The following is a 26574-nucleotide window of genomic DNA, read 5'->3' on the forward strand; positions in this document are numbered from 1 at the left end:
TGCTCTCACACACATACACACACAAAGACTGAAAATTCCAGACTGTCAAGGTCACAAAGGCTTTTGAAGAGTATCCTGTCAAACTCTCTATACAAATGGAGAAATTGAATTCCCTAAGGAGTTGTGATTTTTACAAGGTCATTTTCACAGCTAGTTAGAACTCATTCAGTCCTAGGTGTATTGCATTCAGACACATTATTCTGAGTGTTTTGCTGAATGTAGCATTTGGGATACCTCTATGTGAACTATTTAACAAGAAACATGGAGAAATTTGAAAATATGTTTATTGATGCTTATGACTAAGTAGAAGGACTTTAAAGAAATCAATGAGTGAGTGTGTCTGGGAGTGTGGTGGGGTCAGGGGGTGGGGGTCAATGTGGTTCCAAACATGATTTTGTCAGTAGTCCCACATCATCAAATACAGTGACTGAGTCACATCAATTAAATTCATAAAAGCCCAGTTATGAACTGGAACGCCAGTTTATTAATTCACAAGTAGAACAACATGTTAGTTGGTCAGCAGCCCTCTAGGAAATTTAGTATGAAAGATTAATCATAATCACAAAGCTCCTCAGTGAGCATAGAATCAAAATGGTGAGTTGGTTATCTGAGTGCAATGACTCAGGTCTTTGAACCTGTGTGCCTTTCTCCACTGAGAGATGCATTAGCCAAGGAGACCATGCTCATGGTCTCTGATCTAGGCAACTTCTTGCTTGACTCCAGGTAATGTTGGAGATACACTGCTAATTTCTTCCTTGAAGATTCTGCTAGTTCTTGGTTGCAAATGGATTGTTCTTTCTGTTAGCATTATTGTTTTCAGACAAGGGATATACCTTCGTTGCTGTCGGCTTTTGCAGTTAGTGACGTGCCAGCCTTGCCCTGATGGAACCATCTCCAGTCAGACCTCCATAATCACCTAGTAACAAACTCTTAGGGAACTATTCTGGATGACTCATTGAGATACACACACACACACACAAGCTTAACTCTCTGAAAGGAACTTTCCCCTCATGTTCTTCAGTCACCTTCCTTCATCCCTATGTTCTATAAAGTCAATCTGAGACTAAATCAAAAGCAAGCCAGGTTTTAAGAGAGACACATATCTATGCACAGCAGTATGTGTCCCCTTCCCACCTTTAATGAATAGAGGGGAAATGACAGAGAGGAGTAAGAAAGAGAAAAGCTGATATGAAGATTGGGAGTCAGAAAAGATAAAGGATTCAGGAATAAAGATAGTGAAAATGAAGTGCTTGTAATGAGTTTTGGCCTGTTAACTCTTCCTGTGTTCTCTTTATGAATGCGGTGCTGGCCTTGTGATGGACAAGACTAAGAATCCGGGATACAGACCTAATAAATATTGATGTTTTGATGAGAGAGGCAAGGAAGATTTGGAACATGGAATGTGGCTAAGGAGGGAGAACCAGGTGAGTTACCACAGTGGAGAACCACAGTTCCTGAAGGGCAGTGAGGAGAACATCACAATTTTGTTAAGGGTAGAGCCCATAGAAAATGGTCATGATTTCCTACCATAGTGTATTTCTCTAGTGATTACACTTTCTAATCTACTTTCTCTAGTAAAATAAAAATGCTAGATGGAATTCTCCCCTGCAAAGAGAAAAGGCAATGTTTATAGAATGTATATATTTAAATCTAACAAGAGACAAGGAAGCGATTAAAGGGCCCAATCCAGTTCTAATTCCAATGAATCAACTTTGGGAATGCATTTTTCATTAAGTGAGCTTTGTCTTTTCCTTAATCCAATTGACATACCGGGATACCTTGGTATATATTCCATATTTGCCTTTCATTGCACATTCTTCACCCCAGCTAATAATTCCAGTTAAGAAATTGGTCCCTTCCACTTCAGTAACATGGGGTCCCCCACTGTCTCCTTGGCATGAATCTCTACCTCCATCATGGAAGCCAGCACAGAACATGTTATTATAGATGGTGAACTTTGTGGACCGAAGGCATGTGGCTCGGTCAACAAGTGGAACTCTAAGGTACTGAAGAATTGAAGCTGATCTCCCTCTGTTGAAGATTCTTCCCCAGCCACTCACGTAGCCAGATCCAAATTTGAGGAAGATATTTGTGTATTCCCTGTTGGCAATGCAAATAGGTGTTACATAGCTGTTTAGTATTAAGGGTTTATCCAGTTCCAGAAGGGCAATGTCATGGTTGTACTTATTAATAGTTGCATTGTAGTTGTGGTGAGGAATAATTCGAATCACATTTCGCTTTTGCTCTGTATCTTCTTTCTCTTCAATGTTATATTCACCTGTTGGAAATAAATTTAATTTTCAGTCACAGACTTTCATATCAGCAGATTTTCTGTGTGTCTACATGGTATCACTGAAAACTGGCAACCAAGTCTCAAAGATCCAAATCTTACATATTTGGTGGGAAAATTAATACAACAATGAATAATTGTACCCTATTGAGATTAGTGATTTACCTGTTCATCAAAAGAACTGTGGGGCTTGAAGGATGGAGCAAGTTAAGTTTTAACCATTTCTACTATTGGCCCAACTTATTTAGCAGCAATCCTATTGGATCTTAGTAAAATATGATGCATCAATCACATGGACGATTTGGCAATGGTATAGATGATTATCCTTTTGTTTATTTACCTGCGACAACCTCAATTTTAACACCAGGCTCAATACAGTGGGCAGCAGTTACAACCCATTTTTCATTAATGATGGAGCCGCCACAGAATGCATCAATTTTACCGTTCAAAAGGACCTGTGGAAACAAATTAAGAATCTTACTGCATAATATATTTGTTCCAGAACAAAATAAATACATGTGCTATTAACAGGAGTGGGCAGAAAGTTGGCTTCTAGGTGCTGGCAGAAATGGAGGATTTCTGGAAAGTGTCACCTTTGCAGATGAATTAGTGTTTCTGAAGCTCAAACCAAAAAGCCATTTCTGTAACTATCTTAAAGAGAATGCACAATGAGAGACAGCGGTGATTTGGGGCCCTTGAGTTCCTTTCCCAGGTGAGTCAGATTCTCGGATGGAACAATTGCTTCATGGGGATACAGCAGGTATTTTAGGAAACACTGACTCAACTCCTCCAGATGAATAGAGATTATTGAGTCTCCTGTCTGCCTGTGGTGATCTCTTTGCTATAGGTCATCTGAAAAAGAAAAGATGACATATTCTTCCAGGATTCTTTTCAAGCCCCTTCCAAACTGGAATAGTATGAACTAGATTTAATGCTTCTATCAGGGCCACATGTAAAGCCACCGAGTCCGTGGGGCACAGTAGGACCCACATGTTCCTTCCATTCTCTCCTATCCATAACCCACCCTACCTGGCTGAATGTGTAATCTGCCTTTGTCTTAAAAGGTCCAGTTAGCTGTGCTTGATTTGATTTGGGGGCAAAGCAGACAAAGCTGTATCAGTGCTATGTTGAGCTTGGGCATCATTAGGTAAGAGACCACTCCATTCATTCATCTGTATCTTCATTGCACAATCACAGAGGACACGAATATTTCCAACACTTTAAGGTCTAGATCAACTTAGAGAATTTCAGGTCCAATGTAAGCCAGGGCCTTCCTCCACCTATATTTTCTTGAAGAAAGCTGAGATTTGTGAACACTAGAGGGCACACTCAACATTCAGTAAACTCTTCAGGAGCCCATGAGCTCTTCCCGGCAGATGCACTATTACTAAGGCACTGGTAGTCCCAAGCACAAAGTCATTCATAAACAACGCAAAGTGGGTGGTCAACCCTATTATGTGTGGGTCAGAGATAGTCCTTGGGGCATGTATTTTTGAAAGTTCTTCTGGTCCTGAATTCGACTTACTGAACACCTACTATGTCCTAGACACTGAAGCACTAGCCTCCCACATTTTTTATTTTTTTAAAGATAATACCTTTATTTTATTTATTTATTTATTTTTTAATGTGACGCTGAGGATCGAACCCAGTGCCTCACATGTGTGAGGCAAATGCTCTACCACTGAGCCACAACCCCATCCCTAGACTCCCACCTTGAAACCTATAGGGCCAGCTCATTATAGGCCTCTGAACTTTTCCAAACCCTGCCTCTCCCTTTCTGTTGATTTTTACCTGAAAAAACTGTAGAACTACAGAAAAAACTCACATAATATTATAATAAACATCGTTGTGTCCATCACCCAGCTTTAGTAGTCATCCTAATCGAGTGTTTATTTTGGGTCAATTACTGTACTGTTTTGTATACATTTTATATCAAAACATAATATCCCAAAAGAAAGGCAGTAAAAAAAAATGCTGTCACAGGGCTATTGTGAAGATTAAAGGAGATAATTTGTGCAAATTGCTCAGCACTTTCGCCAGTATATAGTTAGCCTCAATAAATGTTAACTACCTTTATTGGAAAAAATCCATAATATTCTTATGGAATGATATTAGTATATCCATTCATAGATGCATAAAGTTTAGAGATATATATTAACTCCCTTCAAGTTAGTTAGTAGGATGCAGAATTAAGTCTGCCTGACTACAGTATTTGTACTCCTGAGCATCCAGTATCTCTCTAAGTGTGGTCTGTGGACCAAGGCAGGAGAATCACCTGGGGTGCTTGTAAAGTGCAGATGTGGGACCTTATTTCAGACTTAAAATATTTAGTGATAGGGACTGGGGAAAATGAAGCTCTCTAGAATATTCTTATGTACAATTAAGTTAGACAACTGTTATGCTCTACTGAATCAGAATTCTCAAGCCTTGGGAATAAAAATGCTCACTCCACGTGATCTACATACTTTGGGGGAGGTATTCAATGAGAAACAGAAATGTGAGTGTTTTGTTCCAAATCCAGGAAAAAAGTGCCACTGAAGATACTATAATACAAAATTTTTTCTTTTCTTCAGTGGTCATTCTTGAACCCCTTTTTTAAAACTTGATATTTAACGTCTTGCTGCCTTTGGCTTGGAGACATTTGCTGGGAGAGTGCAGATCATTACGGGTGTCCAGGGGTGGCACTCTACAGTTTAGCACACACACAAGACCCCCCTGTGTGGCAGTCACAGGTCACTGGACTCCATCAGGGGAAGGCAAGTCAATCTTTCCTTGCCAGGGGGCCTACTGTACTACTGGCCTTCCTACTGCAGCAAACAATGCAGAGAGGTAATTCCCAAGGGATTGCAACCTTCAGGTCAGGATGTACCCAGAAGGGACACTTGGGAGAGGCTTGTCCCCACCATTCATCGTCCGATTGTTCTGTAGCTCATCCCTGTTCCAGCGTCACCTGTGACCACGTACCTTCCCCAGATAGCACAGAGTATGTGCACCTATCGTCAATCATTCTTGTGTCTGTGCCCAGGCCCTTGCCAGGGGAGAAAGTTGGCAACAGTAGCTGGCTAGAAACAAGGAGAGGGTGTATGTCTGGGCATCATGGCTTGGGGGTGGTTTCAGGGCAGGTGTGGGAGGGAGAGGCAGGGCTGGCTAAGGCACCAGGAGTAAAGGAGAGGGAGGTGAAGAGATTCCCTGGTTCCAAGGCCCCAGCATATGCTCTGTTGTCTTAACAGACTTAGTTATACAGCACAAATGCAAAGCATTAAACTCCAGATATGGGGCCCTTTTCAATACAGAGCTCTTTGTAAGCACACTGGTCACAAGACCTTGTGTGAACTCTAACCCCAAGTGATTTTTATCACCAAGAAAATTTGGGCAACATGAGTCTATAATGAATGTGATGATTACAACTGAATGCATCTGTTCAAGCAGGTGGAATTAAGAATTCACTGGCTTGGATATCATGTTGTTTGTCCTTTAGCCACTGTTTGAGGCAAGGCAGGGGCTTTTAGTGGGGATTGGGTATCTCTCAGTGTAGTGAGCTACTTAGGTCAGATTGAATAAATCCACAGCCCCTGGGCACAGAGACTATGATGTAGTTTGTCTGACTCCTGCCAAAAACTTGCTACCTGGTGTTTCTATTGCTTTCCAGTGGATGTCTGAGAAATATGGTTGTTCTTTTAAGCCCAAAGAGTATTCATTGCCAACCCTGATTGGTGTTAGAAATTTTAGCAAACATCTTTGCCAAAAAAGACCTCAAATATATTTGCATTTAAAGATATTACAAATGGTATGGGTTTGGAATGCTTTCTTGGCCACCTTGGGACCACAGCTATCTAAATATTAGATATTTGAGAGATGAGCTTTCTACTTGGTCAAGGACAACTTTATGTTAAGACGTCGCTTCAGAGAACGATGGGAGAAAAGGGAAAGCATACATTGTGAACAAGATATCTGAGTTCTGATCTGTTATACATTTCATAGTAGCCACAGCCTAATAGGAGCCTGTTTTGCCTCTTTTGGGCACACACATGCATACACGTCAAACAACTGCATTCATCTACAAAATACATATTCACACAACTGTACTTACACTCTTCATGAAAATGCCAGTTCCGAGTACCAGTGGTTGCCCTGTTTTTCTCTTTCCAACCTTTAATTCCAACCTAGCCTTTCCCTGTGATTTCAGTGAAACTTTTATTCTCTCTCCCTTAACCACTCCAACTTTCCAATAACACTTGTTCTGTATCTTTGCTCTCTCATATACAAAGTAAAACCATTTCTACATGACTTACAGTTTGCTCTGCCCACAGGTGTGGTTCAGTGAGCCCATGGCCCTAGGTCCTTTTACTGTACATAGAGTAGATACTCACCTTGGTTTTTAATGGTTAACTTGAAATACAACATTATTTCAAATACATTATTATTTCAATTGGTTAACATTGAAATCTATTTCATCAAACAGTCTTAGAGGATAATAGTCTAAATGTTGTCCAAACTAGCTTCGTGGGGCCTGGTGAGATTTTATATGTCATATTCCTATTTATCATCTGAGCTATGAATAATACAGGGTTACCTTTTTCAAGAGAATATATTTCTATATTGTCCTAAGATCTCCATGTAACATCCCCCCACAAAAAAGAAAGCTCGGATTCATACAAATGGTAACTCTGCCTGCTATTTACCACTGACTTGTGTCCTAATCGAATGGAATGTATTGAATCAGCGAAGCTAGCAGTACAGGGCAAGAGTGCAGGTAAATTTAAAGATAGCTGCAGGCCAAAGCTGAGCGAAGCGAGACTGTGGAAAATGTTAAAATACTTTAAAGATTTAGGCCAAGAATAGAATAAAGAATGGACAAACTGTTTCTCTAGACATTTTTTATAGGTTAAATAGTTAAATATTGGTAAATGCATATGATACAACATAATATGAAGAAAGCTTGGTTACTTGGCTTCCATATTACTTATTTTTTTCCACTGTAGTAGAATGATCTTAAGGCTATTAAATGTGGAATAAATCTACCTCATACAGAACTGAGGCTTGTGATAAAACAGAAAATAGAGAGACCAGGTACTTCACGTACAGAGTTAGTCAGATCTTAATCCAAAGCAGAAAGTGTGTTTGTGTGGGGGGAGTTCTTGGGTCAGTTAGTGCATGCTCAGAATTGTCAGATGATAGGATCATGAGCTCGGGACCAAAACCAAATTAAAACTCTAGAATAGCTGAAAAACAGTTCGCTCCTTCAAACCCGTCTCTCCCTGTGTGTGCACGTATGTATATAGGAACTATACACACATATATGCGTATGTGTGTGTTGCAGTGCTGGGGAGAAAACCCAGGGTCTCTCACATGGTAGGCAAGCGCCCTACCACTGAGCCACATCTCCTACCTCAACCTCTAAACTTGTTTGTTTGTTATCAGAGATTGAACCCAGGGGCGCTTAACCACTGAGTCATATTTCCAGATCTTTTTATATTTTATTTAGAGACAGGATCTCGCTAGGTTTCTCAGGGCCTCGTTAAATTGCTGAGGCTGGCTTTGAACTCTCCATCCTCCTGCCTCAGCCTCTTGAGCTGCTGGGATGACAGGTGTGCAGCACCACATTGGGCTCAAACCTCCCACTTTGGAGTTGTTGGTGAAAACAATCTGGTAATATAGGCGTTGCGATTTCCCTATTTTCTCCGAGGTTCAAAATTTTTCATTTCTTCTCTTTGTAACTTAGGAAATTCAAGTCTTGTTTTGGTTTCCCTCTCCACTAGATACAGTAACTCTAAGAAAATCTCCTTTCTGTTCCCACACAGGGCACTTAACCTTCTGGATTCGTCTCTCTCCGTCTGAAGTGCCCCTTCAGGGTGCCTGCAGCGTTCCCCTCCGAGCCGAGCCGGCGGGGGCTGAGGCGGGAGTTGGAAGGAGGCCCCTGCGGTGGCCGCGCTCGCCTAACAACCCACCAGGTTGGAAGCACGCGACGCGCTTGCGCCTTTGGCGTGACGCTGGAGCCCGGATGGGGCGGGCTGCGCCGCTCCGGAACCGTCGGGGGCTCCTGGGAGGAGACGACAGTCTCCAGCAGGACGCGGCTGCGTTGGCCGTTGCCTGCAGCCCGGCAGACTGAGGTGGAAGCACGAGAGTGAGGTAAACAAATGAGCGCGAGCGGGCACGGGCTGCGGTTGGACGGCGTCCCTGCCGCCCCTCAGCCTGCTCTCATCTCCCGCCAGGTCAGCCAAGTCCTCTGAACTCCCCACGGGGCCACGCAGCCGCTGCTGTCTGTCCCCAGGAACAGAACAGCTCCTCCGGTCGGCGGTTCCACAAATATTTGTTCTACCCACGTTTCCTCCCAAAGCCACCCAGCCTAGCACCCGGGCCAGTGGCCGGAACCTGCTGGGCTGCCCGCGCCTCCCTGCCCATCCGGCTCTTGCACGCGGCTCACCGACACCTTTTTCTTTGACAAACTGAAATAAACTTTCGCAGTCCATGCAGACTGTTCAGTACTCGGGGTGGAAGTGAACTCTATGTCCTTCTTTGGGGGATTTCTGCCCACACCCTGAGTGATCAGTTTGTCCCTCACCCCTGCCAACTTGAAAGAATCAGTTCTGAATAGAAGGGATTTTATGAAGCATCAGCACTTCCAAACACACTTTCCCAGGTGACATTCTAAATAACATTTCATATTTCAGAGCCAGAGATAGAATATGGTGGCCACTGAAACGCCAGCTGTTGTTCCCTTTCTCTGCATGGGTTGGTTGCAGTGTTGTCTGCGAAAGATCTAGTATTTCCCATCCTACAGACTAACCATAACGTGGCGGAGCTGGCCTTTCCACTAAGGAGGAGCAAAGTGGCTTTTGTACACTCAGTATCTCCAAGTTTTGAAAACCAAAAACCTTTCCTGGGGAACTGGGTAGCTGGGAGAGACCATTCTCTGGTGAGGGAAGAAACACTGAAGGGTCTTTCTCAAGTATACTGCAGAAAGCTCAGCACCTTGCCTTAGGAAAAGAAGGAAATCTAGTGCTTTGTACATCCATAGTCAGTAGTCTTAATGCATATGCATGAAATAGGGAGTGAATGTATGTGTGCACATGTATTTGTGAGTAATCTCGAAAATGCCAAATGATCTTAGCTAGGTGGGATAGAGAAAAGGGATTTCTGATCTTCTGTAAGAGTACAGTGAGAAGGACATGAAAAGATTTGGAACAATGAGTATTATATCTCCTCACAAAACTGCAACTACCATTAGTCTCCTCTGCTTGAAAAAGAAATAAAATGTCTGCCAGAATTGTTAATATTTCCTTTAGGAAAGGCATTCCATTGTTAAAACACTGCCAAGCATCTGATTTAAAGAGGGTTGGTGGGAAATAGACATTATGTGACTAAATTGAGACTTTTCCCACCCCTTCCCCTGGTTTGGTTCACATTAAATTTGATTAGTCATTTCATTTCTGGTATGACAAGGGGGCACTGCTAAGCTCACAATGCATGCATCCTGGGATTTAAGAAAAAGTGGAACTTTTTAAAAAGATGAAGTAATAGGGCTGAGGATGTAGCTCAGTGATAGAGCACTCAAAATATGAAAGTGATATTCTGAACTAATAATACAGGCCCCCTGGCTCCTCTATTAACACTGCTAAATTTATGTCCCACAAGCCCAAGGAGGAAAATTGTCATAAAGTAGGATCTTTTCTTATAACTGCTGTATTCAGGTAATTTGGATACTTAATGAATGAAAGTGCAAATAAGAGAAAGAATGAGCTATGTGGATGCTAAGTAGAATGAAAACATAATTAGAGTGTATCAAAGACATTGTTCAGAGAAAGGTCAGTGGAAAAGGTTAATCTTAGGAGGAACTGTGAAGAATGGTAAAGATGTGGATGAGCAAAGGAAGGGGGGTGTGATGGGTGAGGGAAATGGCCCTGGTAGGGTGCCTTTAAGTGGGGACTGAGGGACATAGTGTATTTTATTGGCTATAAGATGAGGTCCAACAAAATACTGTTTTAAAAAAGCAAAGACAAAAGGAAGGAAAATATTAAGTCTTGGTTGTAATGTTCTGTCACCCTACAGTACCCTTCACTACAATATCCCCATGTTCTCAGGCCTATGTTTAATATCTTACATCTATTATATTGGAAAATGGCAAGTATTCTGAAGAATTTTGGATAGATACATAGCTAGTCTAAGAAAATTCCAGTGGTATTAAACCAGAAGACATTTGCCTGCTCTTGGCTTAAATTGTTACCTGTTTGATGGTTGCAAAGTCTTTAAAGCCATCAGTCTGTGATGGCAGAATTTCAAGCCTCAGTACAGGAAATATTTTGGAGTGAAGAATCCGTGAAATAACTACCAAATTATGATTGTGGCCACTAGGGAGTTTTAAATTAGACTAAACTATTATATATGCACTCTCCAATAGAAATTTATGCAGTGATGAAAGTACTTTATTTACACTTGCCCTGTCCAATACAGTAGCACCAACTACATGTGTCTGTTATGCACTGGAAATGTGGCAGGTGTGATGAAGGAATTGAATTTGTAATTTTACTTACTTATAATTAATTTAAGTAGTCACATGTGGCTAGTGGTTACCATTTTGGACAGTACCACTTTCCATTAGGACCAGCCTGGCTCCTTGCCTTGAGGTGGGGAGGAGGTGGCTTATTCCTTCTCACAGATGGAATCACTTAGGCTTTAGCTGTAGACAGTTACAACCCTGGTTTTACTAAAAATATAGCTGTTGGTAGTTACATAAAAAATGTGCACAGGTAATTCTGTATATGTAGGTTGTCTGTAGAACATACTTGAAGGACTATGTAAAAATACTCCACTATTTGGTGTTTTGAATGACGGATTCTGTAATGTTTCCTTTGGACTACTGGTTTTCAAATTCTAAGTGTGCTTCAGAATCACCTGGAGGGCTGGTGTGTACACAGATTGCTGGGATTCACATGCTAGTGATTCTGATTCAATAGATCTGGGGTAGAGCATGAAAATTAACATTCCTAACAAGTTCCCAGGTGACTCATGCTACCACACTGAAAAACAGAGCAGTGGACCAAGCCCCCATCTCATATCCTGGCCCCAAAAACCTGTTCTTGCCTTAATTCTTCCTACATTAGTCTGGGATACGAAACTTTTTGACTCTCACTAGTTTCCCCAAGGGAAACTAGCAGTACCTTGAACTCAAGTACCTGTGACCTCCTTTCCAGACCTCCCTATTGTTGATCAGTTAGTTGCTTGCTGGAATCATGCTGTGCTCTTTTTTGATGATGACAAATTTTTCTTAACCTTTTATGGTAGCTGTCCCTGGACTTCTCTTTCCCCAGATGCTCACCTGTTGGGACTTTGTCACATTGCTTAGTGCTGGAACTTAACCTAAATATTTGTCTCACCCCCCTATGTCTTGCCAGTGGCCTAGCTTCAGCCTCCTACCTGGCCTGCCTTTTGCCAGCTGAACTCCAGTTTGACACACTATCAGTATAGAGTACCTGCCAAGGGAATTGACCTGGTTTGGCGTTTTCTCCACCAACAACCCGAGAGAAGTCATTAGATGGTTGGGTGCTTTGAGTGATGTTATCCAAAATGCTTTTAGCTTCAGTAGAATTCTCATAGTCCATATTAGAAAAAATAGTCTCAGCACGAGTGAGCTTCTTAGAAGTGTATGACACAGAAACTCTTCCACATGGAAATGGCACTAGAAAAATAGAAAAAAAGTAGAATTCCAATATTTATCATTGGCAAATGGAAGATGTATCATGAAAATGGAGAAAAAAGGCCCATCCCTGTTACTTCTGAGAAGCAGGCCCATGAACATTAAAAAAAATCTAATCAATGAATATAGTTGATTGCACTATTTTCATGGAAAGTTTTCAAAGTCTTCATGGAAAGAACATTTGGCTCCAGAATCCATCATCTTTATGGAAATAGGTGTTCTGGAATCAAATTTGGTAAGACTTTTATAAAGTCCAATGACTTTGTTTAGTTTCTTTACTAAAGTTGTACTTCTAAGTACTGTACCTGAATGGAAATCTAGTGCTTGGTGCCATGTAACTTTAGCTTAATGGGACTAATTAGTGAATGGAACTTCTGCTGGTTATCATTAACAGGATTTATTTTGTAGACTAGAATGCCCTCTAGTATCTAAGGTGGATTTCAGGTGTTTGTTGAAGTGAGATCATTTTGATTCAGTTACCTGACTGTCAATCATTAACTAAAGAGGTTACTAATGTGATTAATATAGCTGTATTTACCTGGAACCTGACCACCTCTTTTCCTTGAGTTGGTTTATTCCCCCTGTCCCCTGCCTCCCAATTATCTACTGCTACACTGGGGACTACTAGAATTGAAATTTGTAGTCAAACAAAGTCACCTTATACTTCATTTTCATTTCTCACTTTTCTCCTAGCCACTTTCCTTATAACAGACATTTCTATAGCAACCAGCTGTGGCAAAGTATCATGAATGCAGCATGCGGTTGAGAAAACAGGAAATTAGTTCAAAATACTTATGTATAAATATACATGATCAACAATGGTGAGAGAAAAGGGACCATTATCTTTGAAAAGGCAGAAAAGCTTATTTTAGGTTTGGCCTACTTATTTTGCTAAAGCAAAGGCTACACTCAACTCATAATAGTTAGAGGTGGGTCTCAATTCTTTTTCTCTCTTATAACTTAGAAGGGCTTATAAGGACTTTACTTTGCCATCTGTCTACACTGGAAGGTAGCTTTTTAAAGTCAAACACACAAATGTGTGTGCACACTCGTATACACACACTCCTCCCAGGAAGGTGAGCTTGAAGGCAGTATATGTGAAGAACCAGGCAGAAGTTTAGGCGGACAGTCCCTGAAGCATTAGAGATTCTTCATTTTAGTTGCAGTATGTATATTCCTGGATTCTGTTCCTTACTTTAATTTTGTCTGCCCAATAAATTGCTAAAATAGGTATCAAACCCAGTTACAGAGGAATGGTGTGTGATTTAATGTACCAATTTTATAAAATATCAGGCTTTGGAAATGCAAAAGAAATTATATCTGGCTCACTTCAAAAAAGGGTCTCATTCATCAAATATAATTGATCCTGCAGAGTTTAATGTTCTTCAGAACAAAGTTTCTACTGCTTTTGTCTTCAGAGAAGAGCAATATGAGAGTGGACTGGAGATGTGCTGAATACACCAATCAACTGTCAACATGGTGTCATGGTCAGCATGACTGGGAAGCATTGCTTTGTTCCTTCTGTAAGATAGTGCCGATCAGCCTAGCAGAACTTAAACAGTTAGTTGCTGGAACCATTCTGACACTCTGTGTAAACTCAGCTTGAAGCACAAAGTCAGGAGATAACTTTCTTAAACTAAACTAGTCAGGCCCTGACAGACTCATGCTTAAAATTCACCACCCTTCTACTAGAAATCTATCAGTCAATTATTTGTTTATCTTTTCTGGTACAGTACTATATTACTACATTACTTTGACTTGATGAATTACAAATGTATACAGAAATCACACAAATCAATTGCTTTGTGATTTAAAGGTCAGAGAAAAAAATTGACAGAAAAAATTTAAGCTGTGCAAAATAACAGAATTGATATTTAAAATGATGATAAATTTTGAAAAATAATCTGTCCATTTCATGCTACTGATCTTTTGTTTGATTTCAAAAGGAAGTAGATGTAAGTAGAGATTAAGATTAGGGAGTTAAAATGCTAAAGGTTCAAATATAGATTTTTCTTAAAAAAAAAACTTATTTAGATTTTGACCTGCTGGTTCACAGGACTTTTGGTTTTCTGCAAGTCGGTATCCCTCAGTGCAGGAACAAACCACCTTACTATCAATGTCTGTTTTACAAAACTGCTTGCATCTGCCATTCTTGATGTTGCATGTTGCATCTGGAAGAAAGCAAAATCAATAGTAATAGCATCATTTAACGTGCCTTTCTAAAGAGTACATGGGGTGGACTGGGGTTGTAGCTCAGTTGTAGAGTGCTTGCCTAACACATATGAGGTGCTGGGTTCAATCCTCAGCACCACATATAAATAAATGTAAAGGTATTGTGTCCATCTACAACTAAAAATATATTTTAAAAAAGTACATGCAACTACTGACTCACATATGCATCAAATAAAAGCTGAGAATATTCGTGGTGAGAAGCTTGGGAGCCTGGAGCTAACGGTGGAAAGAAAAATAAAATTCTCTGGCACAAAATAGTGGCAGTAGTATTTTGATTTGATGTAAAGCTGAATGACTAGATATTCTACTTACACTAAATTATGGATTACAATTAAAAACCTGTTTATTGAAATGTAACACATTCAGAAGAGTGTACAAGACTTTTGTATGAATTTTCACAAAGTAAATACACCTATTTAATTGCTGCACAGATCAATACATAGGACATTATCAGAGCACCAGAAATTCTCCTGATGCTCTCTCCCAATCTTGCTACCTTTCTTCCTTTTCAAAATTCACCATTACTGCACTTCTGTGAATAGTTTTCCTAGTTCCTGAATTTCATGTAAACACACACTCACAATATATCCTCTTCTTTGTCTTTCATTTAACATTTTATAGATTCATCTATGTGATTTTGTATAGCTGGAGTTCATTCACATTGCTGTGTAATATTCCATTGTATTAATGTTACAACATTTATTCAGCCATTCTATTAATAGATATTTGGGTTGTTTTCCATTTGGGTCTTTTACATATAATGCTTTAATATACATTTTTGTACATGTATTAGGTAACAAAAGCTTGTGTTTTTGCTGGATTTATATGTATCAGTCAAATTATTGGATCATATGTTCAGGTTCAGAAGATAACTGCCAGGCAGTTTTCTGAAGCAATTTTACAAATTCAAATTTCTACCATTAGCATATATATATATATGGCAAATTTCTTCTTCCATTCTGGGACTTGACTTTTCTTTCTGGTGTGTTTTGTTGAACAGAATCTTTAAGTTTTAATATAGTCCATTTTATCAATTTTTTCCTTTGTGGTGAGTACTTTTTGTATGTTGTTTAAGAGATTTTTGCTTATCCCAAGTTAATGAATTTAAAACCTTATTGTTTTATATTTCACATTTAGATCTTTAGTCCACTTGTATTTGATTATGATGCATGGTGTGAGGTAGGGATTCAGATGTGTTTTCCCTTATATGGGTGTATAATTGGCCCATCACTATTCATTGAAAAGAATAATCATTCCCTGACTCTACTGAAGTGGCATCTCTGTCATAAATCAAGTTTCCATACATGTGCATGTATGTTTCTGAACTCTCCGTGTTCCACTGATATATTTGTCTACCCTTGTGTCAGACTCTCTGTGTTCCACTGATCTATTGATCTACCCTTGTGTCAATACTACACTATCTTAATTAATATATTTCTCTAACTCTTGATGTTTGGTAGTAAAAGTACTACAATTTTATTCTTTCTCAAAATTGTCTCCACTATCCTTGGCCCTTTGCATCTTCATGTATGTACATTTTAAACTAGCTTTGTAGTTCTACTCCATATATACCAAAAAAATGCCTACTGTAATTTTGATTGGTGTTGCATTGAATCCATTAAGAGACAATTGTTATATTTACTGTATTGTATCCATTAATCCATGAATATAGCCTATCCATTCCTTTATTTAGGTCTCCCCTAATTTTATCAATAATGTTGCTTATTTTTGTGTATAAATTTTGCACATAGTTATTACTTTCATTCCTAAACATTCATTTTTATTCTATTATAAAACTTATTTTCTAATTATTGCTGGTATATGGACACATAATCAATATTTGTATGTCCAGCAGTCTTTCTGTATGTATTTATTTCTTCTAATTCTTTAGGTGCTTTGGGTTTTCTATATATACAATCGTTTTTCTGAAAATTATACTTTTATTTATTTTTTAAAAATATTTTTAGTTGTAAATGGACCCTTATTTTACTTTATTTTTAATTTTTTTTGTAATTGTAGAGGGACAGAATGACTTTATTTGTTCATTTTTATGTGGTGCTAAGGACTGAACCCAGTGTCTCACACGTACCAGGCAAGTGCGCTACCACTGAGCCACAACCCCAGCCTCACACTTTTATTTCTTTCAGCAAACAAGAAAAGCAGGAGCAGTCCCATAATTTTCTGTAGATACTGCTTCTGCACTGAGGTGTAGTGTCTGTTGCTTAGTTATTCTAGAAGTTGCTTGGCTTCCAGAACTAGCCAGTTTAACAAGTTACCTCCAGAAGTAGAATCTGGAGATCCCTAGAAACTGGGGTGTTGAGAAGTCCATAAGGGCCTATAAGCAACGTGAAGATGGATGAGATAGATAAGTATAAAACACAAGAGAATGAAATAGGGTCCTTTTAAATGCTGAAGATATTATGTGTTGACAGTACTAAGCATTCCATTCTTACTCTGCTGTGAAATCTCCCTTGTTAATATGAAATATCTTTCTTTGTCTCCTGTAAAGCTTTTCATCTTAGATTCTATTTTGTCTGATGTTACAATTGCTTTGCTGGTTTTCTTTTTGTTAGCATTTACCTGATAATTCCTTTTATATCCCTTTCTCTTAGCCTCCTGCTGTAATTTTATTTTAAGGACCTCTTTTGTCAACAGTATGCAAATTAGATTTTAACTCTAGACTGAAAGTTGTCATTAATACATTAGTCGAACCCCAATTCACATTAATCCTGATTCTTGGTATAGTTAGCTTATTCCTGCCATCTCAGTTTGTATTCTCTAATTACTGTGCTTTCTCTTTGTTTCTCGTATGCAGTTGTAATAACAGAAAGTAGCATGGTTCAGGGCTTGCTAGCTGAGACCTGCTCAGTTAGGAGAAATATTCTCTGCCCTTGGGCCTGTTTCTATCTCTAGAGCAGAACTGGAACCCAATGAATATGAGACACATTCCACTTATATGTTCAACAACTATGCAGCTTTCAATAGAAATGCTAAGAAATGTTCAGTGCAGTTATCACGGACTGTTTGAAGAATGAGTGACTGTATTCAATACCTCGTATGTACCACCTTTATTCCTCTCAACCTCACCTATGTCTTTTACTGGTACTATAGTTATGGGCTCTACATGTACTTTAGCTGACTTCACATGATTGCAGCTTTGAATTGCCTTGGCTTATATCTGGTCTGGGTGCATTTCACATCTTGCCTTGGGGCTTCTCTGCTGAAGTGAGGGATGTCATATGACTCTCTGGATGCCCAAGCACTCAATGGGAGCAGATGCTGATGAACAAATTCTTTCACCTCTTCTTGTCTCTCAGGTGGACTATCCTAAGATCAGTTCACCTGGCTTTTGGAGATAGTCCCAGGAGATCAGTCAGTTGCAGTTCCAGGCAAGTAGTTTGATTACTGATACTCTTATTGGTTCTCCTTTCCTCATAGCCTTACTCTCCTGTCCCTTACTCTTGACTCCTACGACTTCACACCCTAATAACAAAGCTTATGTTAACAGACTGTTTATTATGAGGGAACTCAAGCTAGCATAGTGACTATATGGTTCAGGAGGCTAGCATGAATTTTTGAGTGATAAATCTAAATTTTAAAACTCTGGGCTATATATGCTAGCATAGACCTGAAGTAATAATTAGTTCACAGTCCTTACTGATGCTTCAGGAAATAAGGAAGGAAAGTCACCTCTCATCAGGTGAACAAAAGGACTAGCCTGAGCTTTAATCTTTGTTACCAATAATCCATCAAGTGCATGATCCAAAAAGATGATATTTTGTCTTTTTTATTCACTTATTTTTAGGACCATTTTCCTTAACAAATGCTGATAATATCCCTAGCTCTTTTCTTGTTATTGGCTATCATATTATTGCTACAAAGAAATACTAAGGTGTTCAGCCAAATCAAATACCACCTGTGGAATGTTCAGTCAATATGAGATTGTGATAACAGAGGTGGGTGGTAGGAGCAGCCTCGTTTTGTTCCAGGGCATGCACAATGGGAATGAGTAAACGTGGTGTGATTTTCCTCAATTCCTTTTCTGTGTCCTTGGCTAAGTAACTAGACCTCTTAATCATTGGAAAAATGAGGAACATTTGTCATCGCCTTTTGTGACCCAAAATGTTGTTGCCTCTCTTAATCTCTGACTTGGTTTGTGCATGTAGTGGGAAAGATGGCTGCCTAATCAGCAGTCTTTTACCCTCAGGTAAAAGGCTCAGGATTCTAGAAACAGAACAATGGCATAGGGAATTCTGGGGAAGAGGTCAATAGGGCAGGACCTAAGAAACAATCAGAATGGAACTCATTCATCAATTATTGAGCACTATGTCACATACTATGTTGGGTATGGGTTCTCCCTGATTTTGAGGCTGATTTTTGTGCCTAGACTGTCTGTCTGTTGAAGAGCATCAAGCATCTGTTCTTCTTCCTGCATGTTAGCATGAACACTATTTCTAATTCCCTTGTGCCTACTGACAAAAGTTAGTTTTATTTTACCCTACTTTCACCTTCCCTGATATATCTACTGATGTGCCAAGCAAAACTTGAACAAAAGATGTTCTGTATAACAAGTTTACCAAAAAGTGGTTAAATTCAACATTCTTCAGTTAAATGTTCTTTTTTCCCCCTCCACAGCAATACATAGTAAATAAGACAGAAGTGTCTGTGATGTGCTGCAAAAATGAAAAATAAAAACCCAAGTATTTATTGCTTGTGAATTTTTTCTTTTCATCCTACCTTACTGTGGGAAAATGCTTCTTGTATTCTTTAGAAGGGGCAGAGATGACTGAATCCTTATAGACCTTGATCTCTCTGAAAGAGATTTGGATTTGATGTGCAGCTGGGAACATATGGAGGCCTTTTATTCTAGCCCAAAAGACCCAGTAACCAATTAATTGCTATTCTTCTAACCAGAAAGCATGCCCTCAATGTTTGTACTTCTCTCCCCTGAGGAAGAACTTGATTGCAAGGGGAAAAGAAAACAAAAAGGTCTTGACAATGGAAATCTCCTTTCCTTTTCTAAGACAGGGTAAAGCAAGGCATTTGGGGCAAAGAGACTCTATAAACTGTGCTATCTAGTGGCTTTTGAGATTAGTCTTTAGTTCAGCTGGAGGCAACAAGCTTAAATGGGAGTTTGTATATGCTTTTGTTGTTGCTTTCTTAGAGTGTCTGAGATAAAGAACATTTTGAGAGAATTCCCAATTTGTTTGTGAACTAAAAGAGCTGAAAAGATTTTTCTAAACCTTGATCAGATTGTTCGGGTGAAATCAATATACCCTAGAGGCCAAGTGTTGTGGTGGCTGCAGAAATGTGGGAACTTGAAAGTATTGAGACCATGCCAGTCGTAGACTTAGCATTTTTTCTCTGTGGACCATGACCTCACACATATATAAAGAGTGTTACAGACATTTTGTGCCTATATTTATTTACATTGCTTGAGGCAATTCTCTTCCTTCTTTTAAAACATCTGTATTTTTAAACTAGATAGAGACATTTATGTTTTCAATGATAGTTTACTACAACATAGTAATGGAGACTAATTGAGTTATTCATATTCTTAGCTCTAATAGCTTTATTGGTTAAGCCGATAATGAATGACTAAGGATTTCTCTATTTCCATAATAGCAGGATCAAATTTATCTAGATAAATCTGAATTTAAAATTATAACCTTTCAGATGAAAATAGCACTTTAGATATGTTAGGCCAATGAACACATCCACAGGAAAGTTAACCCAGAAATTGGCTTGTCCCCACACTGGAACACCTAAGCGAAGGGGAGTCCAGCCCAGTTGTACTAGTTCATCCACCTGCATTTGCTGTTTTCTTTCTTTTTACCTGCTTTTTCCATGTTACATTTTTCTTTTCTTCTAAGATCTTTTAGATCTTAAGGGACGATGATCAATCAATTTCCCCTTAGTACTGAAAGGATTTCTGAACAACATTTCAGGTGACTTTTCCCCCCCTTTCTCAATAGGACAAGTGCACCTGCTACATTTCATTTCATTTTGTTCCTTTTTCATCTGTCAGATGGCTGGCTATGATGCCTTAACAGTGTCCTGCTAATTTTCTACTCTTTTTCCTAGTTATGTAGCCTGTGGTATCAGATTCTTTCCCTGGGATTGCATCTCTATTCTTCTACAGTTTTAGAGCAGAAAGAGTGATCCTTTGTAGCACTGTGTGCTAATCATGGTCAGAATACCTGTACTATTGTATCCAGAGCTAATAATCAATTAGGTAAAGGACTTAGGGGTTTGCTTCAGTCACCAAAACCTCAAAAACATTCTAGGCTCTAAGTATATAATAATCCTAAATTTTTAAAAATGTTATTAGTATGGTCAAATTTGGGAATGACCTCTAATCTTTGTCAACAAATTTAACAGGTGAAGTGGTTTGTATGAGTAGAGCAGTTCCTATTATGTGGGATAGTTGGCCTGTCATACCCCTGGTTCTGTACGTAATTGACTTCTACTGCCTAGGCTGATAGCAATTTAGTCATGAGTTCAAACGATTTTATGGGTTCAATTTTCTCTGAGTTTTGAGCATAGTTGTTAGAAGCACGGGTTTTAGTCAAACTGAAATTCAAGTCCTGGCTCAACCACTTATACCTCTCTGATTTTTGAGCTGTTGGAGCTGCAGTTTTCTCATGCATACAGTGGAGATAATAATGGTACTGACCACATATGGTTGTATTGAGGATTAATGAATAGAGTGAGACAATATTATCATCTAATGTTAGCTACCAGATAGTGTTACTGCTCTGAATATGATTGCTTGAGCTTATATCTGGCAAACTGTGACTACAGATGAAGTGACTGTTTATAAACTTTGAAATTGTTTTTTGGTACTGGGGGTTGAACTCAGTAACACCTTGACACTGAGCTGCATCCTCAGTTCTTTTTATTTTTATTTTTTATTTTAAGACAGGGTTTTGCTAAATTGCTGGCCTTGTCCTCCTGCCTCAACCTCTTATGTTGCTGGGATTACAGGTATGTGCCACCTGTACTGAGCCTGAAAGTATGTTTTTAAGAGAAGCTTATGATACATAAACATTGCATTTTCCAGTTTCATCTGGTTTCAAAAGGAAACTTTGAACCACGAATAATCAAAAAATATTTACTTACCTAATTCACAGTTCTTTCCTTCAAATCCAAGTCGACACCAACATTCATAGGAATTAATGTCATCCTTGCAACTGCCGCCATTTAAACATGGATTGGACTCACACTGATCTCCATCTTTGAGATAGGTTAAGAAATGGAAAATTATCAGATAAATTGCTTAGGATGTCCAGTCCTCCCCTTATGGGGATAGGAGTCTGATTTTTGAGCCAGAGTAGGACAATTGACTTGGAAGGCAGTTGCCTATAGGCAAGTGTTGCTTCTGTCTTACTTGGTTTCTAAAAAACAGCCCATCAAAGTTTTTAGGTTAACCCTGTCCCAGGAAATTGCTCCAAGGAAGGCATGTACACAGTTTATGCAATCCAAGGAAAGAGAGAGAAGAATATCTTTATATAAGAAATGTACCATATTGGCATAGGATGAGAATTATATGGAATTATAGCAGATAATTCTACATCAAAGCAAATAATTTCAACAAACATTGCCTACATATCATACAAAGCCTGATTTTTTGCAGGTCTTGCTGAGCAAGCTGAGTGAGATAATAAATGGTGCTTCCACTCAAGGAATTGGTGGCCTAGGCATGGAACAAATGTATTATCACTTAACCTTTAAGTATCATATATAGTAAGGGTTCAAGACAATAGAAAAGATGCCAGAAGCATCTATTACTGCTTAAAGATAGTTTACTGTCTTACAAGTTAGGTTCCAAATGGTTTAGGTAAAGTGAGAAACAATGTTCAATATAGCATATGGAATTTTAAAAGATTCTGCAGTGTGCTTTATTTGGGCATAGATTGGCTTTCCAATGTACCATTTCTGAAGTTTCTACATTGGCAGTTCTTGAAAGTCTTTGAAGACACTGGTAGTAAGACAATAGGAGGAAGGCATAGGCAAGAGGGGATGGGTCAGGATGAGAAGGGACTCTGTAAGTTTGATTTCTTCATTCTCTGTCTCAATGCATACTTCTAAGGAAGCCTCAGGAGAAAAGAATGAATACAACCAGAAGGGAGAGTGGTGCACACTTTAAGCTCAGAAAAATAGCCCTGAGGAAAGAACAGTAGCTAGATCAGTAAGACGCGATATATGAGTAAGAAAAGAGTAAGAGATAATGATGACAGTAGGAGTCAAAGAAAGCGAAAAGGGGGGAAATCAAAGAGAAATTTCTAATTATTAGTTACACATCAAAGCAAAACTCTGAAATCCAGTATGTGGATGCCTGCCCATTCTCCCTCCTCTCTGATGAAGCATGTATTCAGGTTCCATTAATTAAGGGACTAATATCACTTTCTCAGAAGTAGTCTCTCTGGAAAATCTGCTTGCTGTAAAAATTAGACCTTGTCCCCTCTGCCCCTTGACCCAATGTGCTCTTGCACAGATACTTCAATTTGTTCCAATTCTATGAAAACAAAATACGTTATCTCTGGTTTATTATTATTGATGTTCTGAACTGGTCTAAAAAACGAGCTACATTTGCACTTTATATTATAGACCAACAAATCTGAATTATTTAGGATGTTTCACTGAAAGGGTCTGGGCTTGCAGCCAGCTACACAGGAACTCATTTGCTGAGACATATCTTTAAAATGAGTGTCATTTTATCCTGCATTTGGTTCTCCTTTAGGTTCTTGTCTGTGTGTACTTAGGACTCAGACAAATCCATAGTCAGTAGGGGTCAAAGACAACAAGAAACAAGGCCTTGCCAAGTGAGAGATTCCCATTTAAGACTACTAGGTTCCTGTTTAATGAATAACTGTGTTTAGATTTGAAGGCCATGAAGTATAATAGTGGAAGCAAGGGATTGGGTTTTCTTCTGAGCTCCATGACTTCTTAGCTGCGTGACCTTTGGCAAGTCCCTCAACCTCCCTAAGCCTCAGTAGCCTTCTATGCAAAATGCGATTCATAAGGCTTTGCTCACGAGGATGGTGTGAGAGTTAAATGTTATAGGAATGCTATAAACTCCTTCTGAAAACTGCATTCTCTAAAGTTCCTGACAGATGCTAGTTAATGTGATTAGGTGGTGATTCTTCTTCAACCACCTCTTTGTGTGGCGAGTTAAAGGTAGAGAACAGGACAGCAGTGAGGAGCCTGGATCCCTGCTGTATGTGAGAAACAGCACAGGCTACTTTTCTTGTGGATTAGAATCTCAGCTGCATGTGGAAAGAGACATGGAGTTTGTTTCTTTTTAGTTCTTGTTTTTATTTTATTTTTTGGTAGACCAAGCATTAGTGACAGAAGCATACCCTTGATGTTTCCCAGGTGTCTAAACCTGAGGTATAGCAAACAATGCACCTATGTGACCTAGAAGGCAGGTGCCCTACTTCAAAATATGCTGCTGAAACTGTGGTGTACGTGGGGTGGGCAATGAAGGAATCATGGGGACTTAAATGTAACTAGGAATATTGATTTTGGAAAAGTAGATGTCGATTTGGTTTTAAAAGCATGTCACAAGATTCAAAGTTTTAAATTCATTAGGAATAAAGAATTTAAAAGACTTATTTGGATGAATATTAGGTGGAATATTTCAGTAGAAAGTCATGGTAGCATTCATTCCAAAGAACAAGGCAGGGAAGATAAAGCAATATAACAGTGAATGTTTTCTTTGCTCATGAATTAAAAACAAAAAACAGGGAGATTATGGGTTATGAAGGTATAAGAACACCTAATAGTGTCTTCAGAATGGGAACTGTGGCAAATAGAAAGGGACTTCAAATTGATGGACTTCAGTAAATTTGGGGTTCAGGCTAATTTGTTCCTATCCATGCAGAGTCTTAGGTAAGTCAATCTGTGACTTCCCTTGACTCAAAATCCTGCTGGCTTTTAAGTTAGTTTTAAAATGATTTGTTATTAAAGTGTGACTTTTCCTCCTTTTCTTCAATTTAGTAGACAAATATTTACTGAGTACCTTTTTTCCAGATATTGTTCTAGGTGCTAGGAATACATCAGTAAATGAAACAATTGAATCCCTGCCAAAATGAAGCTTATATTATTGGGTGAGGTAGGGGGGAATGGAGAAAATCAAGGATAAATAGTATAAGTAAGAAAATGCTATGATATATCACATGGCAAATAGTGTTCCAGGTTGAGTATCCCTAATCTGAAAATCCAAAATCCAAATTGCTCCAAAATCCAGAACTTCATGAGTGCCAACATGACACCACAAATGGAAAATTCTACACCATAAAACTTTGTTTCATGTATGAAATGATTAAAAATGTTGTATGAAATTACCTTCAGGCTATATGTATAACAGTATATGAAACACAAATGAATCCTGTGTTTAGACTTGGCTCCCACTCCCAAGATATCTCATTACATTTAAATAAATATTCCAAAATCTGAAAAAAATTGTGAATCTGAAACAAGCATTTTGGATAAGGATTATTCAACCTTTAGTACTAAAAACAGAGCACGATATTGTTGTGTGGAGTGGTGGGGTTCCTGGGGTAAGTTGAACTACTAATAGATGATCAAAGTAGGCCTCATGGAGATGGTGACATTGGGGCAAAGACCTGAAGGAGGCTAGGGAGTGAGCCCAGGGGAAGCTGGGACAAGCCAGCTAAAATAGTCAGGTAAAGCCTCTAGTGTGGGAGCATCCTAGTGCAAGCAAGGAGCCCAGTGTGTAAGGTGGAGAGGAGGTTAGAGGGGTGTGCATGCAAGGGTGATGGGGGAGGAACTTTTAGGCCATTATAATGAGGAATACTTTTAAGACTTGTCAATCAGCATTCTCCGAATCTCTGCTGAGGTTTGTAAAATCTTATTCAGTTCCACGATGCAGTCATTTGGGTTTCTTTCTTCTAGCTTCCTGGGTGGAATGATGATCTTTGTGAAACCCTGAGGAGGAGTTAACTTATCTGCCAGCTGATCCCTCCCACGCTGGCATAACCCTGTAGTATATCAACATTCAGTCTTGGGTTAAAGAGTTGGGTTTATTTTTCTGAGTTGTTTTGACAGAGTTTACTATATTATTTCTTTATTCAGAGGAAAAATGCATAATTGAGGATAAAATGAATTACTTACCAACATATTGCTTCCAAAATTCTGTCTATAAAGAATAAAAAGAGGACAAGTTAATGGTAGTATTTAAAGTGCTTTGATGTTGAGTCCTTCTCTTATATAACATTTGTAATGTAAATATATGTATGAATATCTTAAAATTCCAAAGAGAAATTTTTGCCTTTTTCTTTTTAAAAGGTATTCTGTCCTTTGTTCTGCAACTGAAGGATATTATGTGGAAATACTCACAGTCTTTTCAGTATTTTCAAAAACTTCTCGGGCTTCTTCAAAACTACACTTTTCTTCTATGCATTCTCTCTCAAGGTTCCCTCGAACAAACTCTTCCAATTTCCCTGAATTATACCTCTTTGGCCGGCTTAGAATTTTGGTGGCATTTTCATGATCAAGAAAAACTGAAATTTAAAAGAACCATTATTTAGCTTTAGAAAAAAGAAAACGTCATGAAAATTAAACACATCTCTTAAGAAAGGCTTTGTTTTTAATCCAAGTAATCCCAAAGCCAATTTCTCTTTGGGGCATGGAGCCAAAATCTATGATGATCCCACGGTACTGTATAAACATGGAGATTTAGGAATTAAAATTCAATTTTTCTTTTAGTTAGGAGAGCTCCAATAATAAAAGGTCAGATTTTTAGCCATATTTGAATTTGCTCTGGATGAAAAAGTTAGTTCTCAAATAAGCAGTTAACTTCACACTTTGTCATCACTTGAAAATAGCTCATTGCAGATCTTGCAAGGTGATCCATCACCCTGGCTGGGCTGTGTTTTCAGGATGCAGTTGCCCAGTGACTTTGCAACAAATGTCTCTTGAAGAGCAGAAGCCTAATTGTGGGTTCAGCTGCAAATGTGACCCCAGTGCCTCCATTTGATGTTAAAATAAAACTAGTGCATCATTATTTTTTTAATCTTCAGACTCATAACACTTTAAGTTGGCATATATTATAGGGATTCCAGTGATGTAAGCTTTTGTCTGGATTTCAGGACATGGTTTATTTTTACTATGACTGTGTAGTCTATAGGGACATTCCTGAACTCTGGAGGATTGAGGCCTCCAAATTCTTTCCCTCCTTCCCCCCATTACCCCTCTCTGTGTCTTTTTCTCTCTGTTTCTCACCCCATACACACATGCACACACACACTCTCTCTCTTATATGTATGGGTGTACCTGTATGTAATTAATAGTAGTAACTCAAGAAGTTGCCTGGATTGTTCCTTTTTTCAGG

General features: G+C 38.9%; 1 protein-coding gene across 1 annotated transcript in view; it reads right to left on the bottom strand.

The window, feature by feature from the left end:
• Positions 1 to 266: 266 nt before the first annotated feature.
• F9 (coagulation factor IX) overlaps positions 267 to 26574 on the bottom strand; it is a 30485-nt gene continuing 4177 nt past the window's right edge. The window contains exons 2-8 of the mRNA XM_079124820.1: positions 25581 to 25744; positions 25356 to 25380; positions 21339 to 21452; positions 14027 to 14155; positions 11761 to 11966; positions 2631 to 2745; positions 267 to 2278 (exon numbers count right to left, since the gene is read on the bottom strand). Of these exons, the coding sequence (XP_078980946.1) occupies positions 1731 to 2278; positions 2631 to 2745; positions 11761 to 11966; positions 14027 to 14155; positions 21339 to 21452; positions 25356 to 25380; positions 25581 to 25744 (1301 nt within the window). The 3' untranslated portion in view covers positions 267 to 1730. The remainder of the gene's footprint in view (positions 2279 to 2630; positions 2746 to 11760; positions 11967 to 14026; positions 14156 to 21338; positions 21453 to 25355; positions 25381 to 25580; positions 25745 to 26574) is intronic.

The sequence above is a fragment of the Sciurus vulgaris genome (assembly GCF_902686455.1).
Source record: "Sciurus vulgaris genome assembly, chromosome: X".
NCBI classification, from domain to species: domain Eukaryota; kingdom Metazoa; phylum Chordata; class Mammalia; order Rodentia; family Sciuridae; genus Sciurus; species Sciurus vulgaris.